General features: G+C 38.5%; 1 protein-coding gene across 1 annotated transcript; it reads right to left on the minus strand.

The window, feature by feature from the left end:
• Window positions 1-7,452: 7,452 nt before the first annotated feature.
• Window positions 7,453-8,920, minus strand: LOC132603229 (ethylene-responsive transcription factor ABI4-like). The gene has a single exon (XM_060316219.1). It carries the CDS (start codon window positions 8,757-8,759, stop codon window positions 7,851-7,853), a length of 909 nt encoding a protein of 302 aa, XP_060172202.1. The 5' UTR covers window positions 8,760-8,920; the 3' UTR covers window positions 7,453-7,850.
• Between the last annotated feature and the right edge of the window lie 891 nt (window positions 8,921-9,811).

Genomic DNA, 9,811 nt, shown 5'->3' on the forward strand with positions numbered 1-9,811 from the left:
GGTTCGAAATGGGCGGGATTTTAGTGCATAGCCGTTTGAAATCGGAATCAAATCTTTAAAGTTGATTCTCTTTTCAGAAATTTCAGAAGTTATTTTGGCCACTTGTGTTTGACCAGATCGCGTATAAAGGAGGGAGGAAGATTTGCACGAAAATGGGTCGGTCAACATCTGCCATTGTTGTTGGGAAATATGGACCTTGTGTGAAAGGGGAAAGAGATGAAAAGGACGAGTGTGTATTGCACGAAAATGGGGGCGCGGGTTCTGCCATGGCTAAAGGAACTTGATTCTTGGTTGAAAGGGGAAGGAGAGGAAGATGAAGGAAAGAGAAGGAGAGAGTGCGGCTGCCCTTTTGTGTTTAGGTTTTAGGTGATGAAAATAGAAACCGTGGGCCGGGTCGGATTTAAAATGTGTAATGGGCTGGTCCGTTTGTAGTGGTGAGCTGATTTGGGCTATTTAATATATGGGCTGGTCCGTTTGTTGGTCCGAAAATGTGGCCCTTTTCTTCCTTCAATTAATTTATTTGGGCTTTTAACTTAATAACCAGTAAAAAATATATTATGTGAAGACAATTAATAACTAGTATGTAGAAAGTAAAGGGTTTAATAAAGTAAAATTAATTTAACGAGTACAAATCCTAAAATGAAACGATGACGAACCATTTAAAACTTGTGATAAAGTAATACTATTAATGTTGATAGTAGAACAGTGAAAATGAAAGTAATGATATTAATAATAGCAAATAAAATAATAGTGAAAACAAACTATTTAGCTCGTTAATAAATTTAAAAGCCCGCAGAAAAAAAATAGGAATAAAGGAGGGACAAAATTGGGTGTCAACACTGGGTACCAAGCCTTACTTCCGCGTCAGCCTCATGCGGTAGGCCACTGAACCTGTATTCCAAGTATTCTGTCTTAGTCCTACTCAATTTAAATCCTTTAGACTCCAACGTCTGTCTCCAGCCCTCCAACTTATCTTTAACTCCGTTGCGAGTCTCGTCAATCAGGACTACGTCATCCGCGAACAACATACACCAAGGCACCTCACCTTGTATTTGTCGCGTCAACTCATCCATCACCAGGGCGAATAGAAACGGGCTAAGAGCTGATCCCTGATGCAACCCCATCATAACAGGGAAGTGCTCCGAGTCTCCTCCTACCATCCTTAACCTGGTCTTAGCTCCATCATACATGTCCTTTATCGCTCTAATGTACACCACAGGTACACCTTTAGCCTCCAAGCATATCCATAGGACCTCTCTTGGCACTTTGTCGTAGGCCTTTTCTAGGTCAATGAATACCACGTGCAAGTCCCTCTTCCGCTCCCTATACTGCTCCACCACTCTCCTTACAATATGAATGGCTTCTGCAGTCGAGCGCCCCGACATGAATCCAAACTGGTTCTCTGAAATAGACACACCTCTCCTCACCCTCATTTCCGCCACCCTTTCCTATACTTTCATAGTGTGACTTAGCAGCTTGATACCACTATAGTTGTTGCAGCTTTGAATGTCTCCCTTGTTCTTGTACACAGGAATCATTGTACTCCACCTCCATTCTTCCGGCATCTTCGCTGTCTTGAAAATGACATTAAACAACCCAGTCAGCCACTCCAAGCCTACCCTGCCTGCATTCTTCCAAAATTCCCCAAGAATCTCGTCATGTCTGGTTGCTCTTCCCCTGCGCATCCTACGAACAGCTCCCTTAACCTCCTCAACCTTTATACTCCTACAATATCCAAATTTACGACGCCTATCCAAGTGCTCCAAGTCTCCCAACACAATGTCTCTGTCCCCTCCTTCGTTCAAGAGTTCATGAAAGTATGATTGTCATCTCTGTCTAATGCGAGATTCCTGTACCAACACTTGGCCATCCTCGTCGTTGATACACTTCACTTGATCCAAGTCGTGTGCCTTCCTCTCTCTCGCCTTGGCGAGCTTAAATAGCTTCTTATCCCCACCTCTGTCCTCTAGTTCTGCATAAAGGCGTTCAAAGGCTGCCGTTTTAGCCATCGAAACTGCCAACATCGCCTCCTTTCTCGCCATCTTATACTTTTCCCTGTTCATCCGCTTCTCTTCATCATCCTTGATATCTACCAATTAACTTCACATATGCCTGCTTCTTTGATTCTACCTTCCCTTGGACTTCTCCATTCCACCACCAATCCCCTCAGTGCCCACCACGGCGGCCTCGTGAGACCCCCAATACCTATCTAGCTTCTTCCCTGATGCAACTAGCCGTCCTATCCCACATACTGCTCGCATCCCCCCTACTATCCCACGCTCTCATAGCCCTCAACTTCTCCCCCATCTCTAGGGCACTAGACAGAGTCAAACTTCCCCACCTAATCCTCGGTCGATCATCCACGACCCTCTTCTTCTTCTTCCTTCTTATCTCCAAATCCATCACCAATAACTTATGTTAGGTCGTAAGATTCTCACTCGGTATGACCTTGCAGTCCTTACAGAGGCCTTTATCATCTTTTCAAAAAAGAAAAAAGTCTATTTGCATCGCAGCCACCGAGCTACAGAAGGTTACCAAGTGATCCTCCTTCTTCGGAAAACTCGAGTTGGCTACCACCAATCCAAAAGTTTTTGCGAAATCTAGGAGTGAGACTCCTCCACCATTCCTGTCCCCGAACCCAAATCCTTCATGCACCTCGTCATAACCCCTCAAAACAAACCCAATATGCCCATTGAAATCTCCTCCTATGAATAACTTCTCAGTAGGTGGTATACTTACCACCACTTCGTCCAAGTCCTCCCAAAAGCACCTTTTTACCTTCTCGTCCAAACTCACTTGTGGCGCGTAGGCATTAATAATGTTCAAGGTGAACCCTCCAACGACTAACTTAATCGCCATCATTCTGTCATTGATCCTCCTAACCTCTACCACCTGATCTCTAAGCTCACTATCTACTAAGATCTCTACCCCATTACTATACCTCGACTTGCCCGAGAACCAAAGCTTGTACCCGTCCACCTCCTTAGCTTTAGGTCCTACCCATTTAGTCTCTTGGACGCAAGCTATATTAATCCTCCTCTTCTTAAGAATCTTAACTAACTCTATGGACTTTACCGATAAAGTCCTAATATTCCAAGACCCTACTCTCAACCTAGAAGCTCCCTCAGCCCCCTTAGCCTCCCAAACCTTGGCCCCCGATCCCAACTGAGAATATGACCCTAGTCTACCATCCCTTACCAAAGCCAGTAAAGCAAATATACGCTAGTGAAAGGTTAATCTAAGACAAACGAAGGATCAATACTAAAGCACAAGTTAGCAATAGTCTATAAGCGGTGAAATAGGCGGAGCAGGCAAAATTTATAAGGCTAAAAGACAAGAAATGGGCTATTGGAGGTACCAACTCCAAGTAAATAAAACCTGTTCACCACCAAGAAATCTCTGTTCGCCGCCGGAAATGTTGTTCTCTGCCGGAAAATACTGTTCACTGGCCGGAATCACTGTTCACCGACAGGAACTGCCGGAAAACTCGAGTACCTGTGCAGAAACTGCCCGAAAACCTACTGGTGGAGGATTTCCGGTCGCAGGGTAGAAGATAGAGGAAAAGAGGAAAAAAACAAAAAAGGAAGAAGGAAAGAAAAGAGAGAACAGAGGACAGAGAGAGAGAGATCTGGCCGGCCGAAAGTGTATTACCGGTGGTGGTGGTGAAGAAATAAAGAAAGAAAAGGAAATAAGATAGCGGATTTGAGTAAATGATGGGAAGAAAAAATTCGAATGATGGTTGCAACTCAAGGTCGACAATTAAATGATGCAAATCTAATTGTAAGTAGCTTATTTATATCTTTTTATATTACTAATTCAGTAAATATATGATCTCTAAAAAATATCATATTAATAAAGTTTAATTTTTTCAACGAATAATTTATTGTATCATTTTCTTATTTTTTTTTTAATTGTTATTGCAGCTTTTGGAGGAGTGACAGAAGCATCAAAATCAATGGAGACATGAATAGTTATTATTACTCCTGTAAAAGTATATTGATAGTTTAAAAAGTGATGTTTCACTATTTTGAATGATATTGTTCAATATTACGTTTTTTCTTAATGTTGTATTTATTATACAATTGAAAATATTCTGCTACGATTGTCTATAAATTTCATGCCGAAAATGAATTCTCATTTACATTATAAGGCTAACATTTCGTGGCAAAATTTTCAATTAATAGCTATGATATTTTTGAATTCATACTAAAAATACATATATTTGCCACACGAATGAGAACATGGATACACATTTTTATTTCCATAGCAAACAAAGAAAATCTTTTGCTACAATTTTATTCATCGTGACAGAAAAGTAAGGAATTTTAGCTATGAGTTTTCGAATTCGTAGCTAGACATATTGTCGCAATTACCACATATGAAGAATATGACTGTAATTTTTTACTTTCCGTAGCAAATGAAGATTATTTTAGCTATAATGCTATTTATTTCATGGCTAAAAGTGTGAATTCTTAGCTACAATATGAGAAAATTTGTGGCAAATACTTTGATTCATAGCTATGAATTTTTTAATTCGTAACTAAATATGAGTACTATTGCCACGAGACTAAGCTATAGAAACAACCATAAAATTTGAGTTTGCGTGGCAAACAAATTAAATCTTTTGCTACAACACAACATCTAGTGGCTACAATATGAAGATAGCTACAACTTTTATTCATCGTGGCAAAAGAATAAAATCACTTGCTATAAGTATATTTTTCGTGGCAAAAAATTTTCTATCATCGCAGCTACAACACAAAAAAAATTCGTAGCAATAAGTGTAAGTCCTTAGCCACGAACCATGTAAAGTTTGTAGCTAACTTTTAGCTACGCTACATTTTGCTACGAATGCTACGGAAAACAATATTGTGGCTAAAGTGTTTAGCCACGAAAATTTTCATATTTAGCTACAACTTATTTTTTAGCAACACATGCCTCATGTTGTAGTGTACAACACAACACTTCATGACCTTTCCTCCATAACTATTTTCACTTTTAAGACTTGCTAAACCTTCAAATCAACTCATCATAAGAGGTAGGATGAAGAACATACCTTATACTTGAAGAACTTTAGCCATACCAACTTTCTTCAAGACCAAACTCACCACAACTTCAAGTAGAAGCAAGAATAATCACCTTTCATGGACTAGTTTGGTGTAATCTTGCTAAATTCTTGATTTAATGGGCTATAAATGTTTAGGGGATGTGTTAGAAGATTTCTAGAACTCATGGGTGTGTAAAATGCTGGAAAAATAGGGTTGATGGTGTTTTTATACCCCTCATAAGTCGGTTCCACCGACTTTCCCAAGTGGGACCCGCGAAAGCCATTTTGCAGCTTGGATGGGTCATCTTAAAATGGCCATAACTCCCTACTCCGATGTCCTTTTGATGAGCGGTTTGTTGCGTTGGAAACTAGACTCGACGAACTTCATTTTAGGCTTTTTAAACACCTTAAAACTCCTAATATACCTGGAGATATACCCCTCCAAATTTTACCCAAAATTCTATCCAAAATTCTGCCTACTTTTTTCCAAATATTCGACAAACTTAATTTCTTCAATTTTCTTGGCCCGGAATCTTCCGAAACTCTTCATACATGATATCTATCATTAATCATACTTGATAATGGTCATGTCCTTTGGTTTCAAGGTTGTCCTTCCCGGTTACGACTTACGAGATCGTAATTCATCCTTTACTTCATTATTACGTACTTCCCGTGGCTTATACCTTCCAAAACTTCATGGGACGTCTCCGATATACTCCATTAATACGGTGAAGTACGTGGCATACTCATGCTCCGAAAGTGCGAGGTGCAACAATAGCAGTTTCACAATCACGATAAGGTGACTAAGTATCAAGTCTAATATCGCACATATGACAATAAGCCAATAGATCACAATAAGTCAACAAGCCCACAATCAAACAACAGTACCAACCTAGGTAATCCATCCTGACTTCATACCCGAAGTCGTGACATGCTTTCTCTGACAATCACTAACTCTACATATGCTTCGCTAATCGAAGTCTAACTATAAAGTAAGTCGTAACCTACCTGTGAGCGGGAGCCACAAACAATAAAACCTTCACCTTGCCTTTCCGAAGAGCCTCAAAGTCTATCCATTATCGAATTCTAAGTTAGAAATAAGAAACAACGATACCCATATTGCTATACTATCTTTCGAATCAAAATCAACTATGGAAAAAGAGGGAAAAGGAGCCCATAAGGGCAAAACAGGTATTTCAAAGGTGAAATCGGCAACCCAACATTCTAGAGGTTCAATTATACTTTTCAAATGCTAAATTAACTCAAAATTAGGTCAATTTCATCATTCAAGTCAAAACCCCCAATTTGGATATAAACTCAAACTTGCAAACTTTCAATTCATCAACATAAATGGAAGATGCAAGCCTATTAATCACCAATTCATCAAATTTCATTCTTAGATTAGTCAAATCCACTAATGAATCTCATTTACAAAGACTAAAACTCAAATAATGAAGTAAACATAAAAACCCATCTTCCTTCTTAAATCTATAGATTTTCTATCATGGATTCATGCTTAAAGAAAATAAATGAGTGAACCTAACTGAACATCCCATCAAGTCATAATCGACCATTCGGACCTCTCGGAATCGACGAATTTCAAAAAAAGGTCTGTTTACTCAAAATTCAACTATTGGTCAAATGTTTTTCACTTTAAGGCTCTATTTCACATAAGTCATCATAAATTCCGCCCGATCACATCAAGGACTATACCACCCATCCCCGCATGTCAAAATCGTACTACTAGGGCTCGGGAAAGAGTCAACGGGGGTAAATGGGTCAACAGCGCTATAACGATCAACAGGTCGTTACATAAAAAGATTTTTCAAGGTTGGATATATCTCACTTGTCTTTAAATCCTATAAAAACAAATCTCTAACTGATTTTAAGTTAAATCTCATTTCACTGGAAAACACTTAGATACAAATATTTTGTAACTAGAGAGATGGACTTGTGGTGCTGCCTAGAGGTTCAATGGCCGAAACACCTTTCCTAGCAAGTGGTTAAGGCTTTGGATGCTCTTAGTTGGTATATTCTTATTTTGTTTGTCTATGTGGATTCAAATATAATTGTTACATGAAAACTATAAGATTCTTTCAAATTCTCTAAAAAGGCTAAATTGAAAATTTTTAAGATCTGCTGAGGTAATTTCACTGATCAAATCTTTGTATATTTAACTAGCTCCTACTAAACCTGGCTTATTAGAATTTCGTTGAACTACTACTTGAGTTCTCGATTTCTACTGCTGAACTGAACTGGGAGTTAAAAAGTGAAAATAAATGCCAGATTCATGAATTGGGAATGCATACATAATTATTTCATCAACACATTTTTCGTTTCATTCACCAAACCATACTATTACCAAGCTACATATAATCAACAATATACTAAAAATGAAAGCTTATTTCGAGCAACAACTGTGGAACGTCAAACAATTTTAGACGACACGCAAAAGCCATAAATAAAGAAAATTAATCATAAAAACAAAAGCTTACTAATTAAGTGAAAGAAGAGAGGAGAAAATGTGCATCACATAATTAACATGAAGCAGTATGCAAAATGATTTTTCTTTTTAATGTTTTCTCATATCTCAACTAATTTAAAGCCGTAGAAAATCCTTCTTGTGCCTCAGATTCAGTAACATGCAACCGCTTGAATTAATGCTATTCCCGACTTCCTAATATTTCCTTCCGCAAGAAACTAAAGAGTTCAAATTTAGGATAATTGACCAGAATAACACTACTGCTTCAATGTTCTTGCATGTAATTTGAAACAAGAAATAAGTCTTACTAATCCTCTTCATTCAAAAATCAAACAGGAATGGATCATTTCCATAATCCCAAATATCAACTGGTGGGTAATTATAATCACCAGTAGGCCACAAAACCAGAGATCCTGGATCTCCCACTACCGCCACCGAATCGGAAACAACCGGTGCAACAGCCACCATTTGAGTCGAACATAGAGACAAAGATGGACCCTCTGACCCAACTAAAGTGTTTATCTCATCATACAAACAATTCTCTTGCTGATATTGTTGATTCTGATATTCTTGTTGAAAATGATGTCTAGGGTTAGGGTTTGAATCAGAATAAACCGCCCCAGTTGCTTTAGTGGTCTTACCCTCGAGATATCCATCACAAGGTCCGTATTGTTTCTGTTCCTGTTGAAGAATTAACTGCTCGTGAGGATCTTGGGACATGTCAGCATATTGTACGGCAGGATTATAAAATCCGTATGGTACGTAACCACCTGCAGCCAATGCATTTGCGGACGCAGAAACTGGAGCTATAGTAGAAGAGAAAGAAAGATCGAATCCGGAAGGTTTAGGAAGTAAAGGACGAAGAGTTTGTGCACTAGAGGATGAACTCGAGCGTTTAGAATTAGACGGCGAAGAAGAAGAGGATGAGTTAGTGTTTGGTTGGAGATTGAGTTGAGCCCTTGAACCATAGAGTACAATAGCGGCTCGATCATAGGCTCGAGCAGCGTCTTCAGCAGTGGAAAATGTGCCTAGCCAACGACGTGTTCGTTTACGCGGCTCGCGGATCTCGGCCACCCACTTTCCCCAACTGCGTTGTCTAACTCCTCGAAACCTGAATTTGTTGTTATCAGGTCCTCCTTTACCTTTACCTTTCTTGTTGCTAGTTGAGGTATTCTTACTTGCTTTTTCTTCCTGGTTGGTGGGGTTAAAGTCTTCACTGATGCTATTCATAGTGTGTATGGTTCCAAAGAGATGAAAATTGAGATGGTGCCTCGTTGTTTGTTTAGCCAATGAGTCGAAAGAGAGGACTGTAGGAAGGCTGGTGTTAAAGAGAGATGGTATTTGTAAATGGTGGATGAGGGCGGTGGTCTTATATACTTTGAAGGGAACTTCCCCACTTTCTTTTGTCCATGACAAGTTTCTTTCGTTTCATCTTGGACCTCTGACACTATCTCATAAGGTTAATTAACGGGAAGAAAATGCTTTTAAGTTTTTTACGTGATATAATAGGAATAAATTTTGATTTTAATTCTTATAATAATTGACTAGCTAATTATATTTAAATATCAACTAAATAAAGTGGTGCACTTTTAATCCTTTTTTCCTGTATCACCAATTACGACACTATTTGATTGCCTATGTATAAGATTACAACGTTGCTCAATATTTGAGTGTAAATAATGCTAAAAATAGTCTACATGTAACACATTTCATGCAAAATAGAACTAAAAATACACATTGTTATTAATTCAATATTACATACGCTTAATTACATATTATGATGAACAAAAACCTAAGCACCATGTTACACGTATAGACGCGAACCCCCTGGTCACCGTACGTGCCACTCTCACCACATACGACTTGTATAACGACTCCTAAATCCATCCCGAGCCCTCTCTTCCACCTCTTCTCTCTAATCCTCAATCAAACTTTCGTCCCCAAACACTATGAATGGGATCTTTTTTAATTGATTTTTTTTATCACATAGTGATATTTTACATCCTGAACTGTCCCGTTCGAGAATAATTATCTGCTGACAAATTATAAACGACTGATATACCTTATTTTTATCCAATAATGTATACATATATATTTTTCCTTGAGGTTGGTTAAGAGATTGTTGTGAAATTTTTCAATAGTTAAGGAGCTGAAATGCTATTATCCATTTTACATTATTTTTCTACAATAACAATATACAAATTAAACTCAAAGGAAAATTGTCAATAGGAAAGCGAAGAATGAAAAAAGCGAAAGACAGTGATATTTTCATATTATTCGCC

This window comes from Lycium barbarum, chromosome 1, assembly GCF_019175385.1.
Source record: "Lycium barbarum isolate Lr01 chromosome 1, ASM1917538v2, whole genome shotgun sequence".
Lineage (NCBI taxonomy): Eukaryota > Viridiplantae > Streptophyta > Magnoliopsida > Solanales > Solanaceae > Lycium > Lycium barbarum.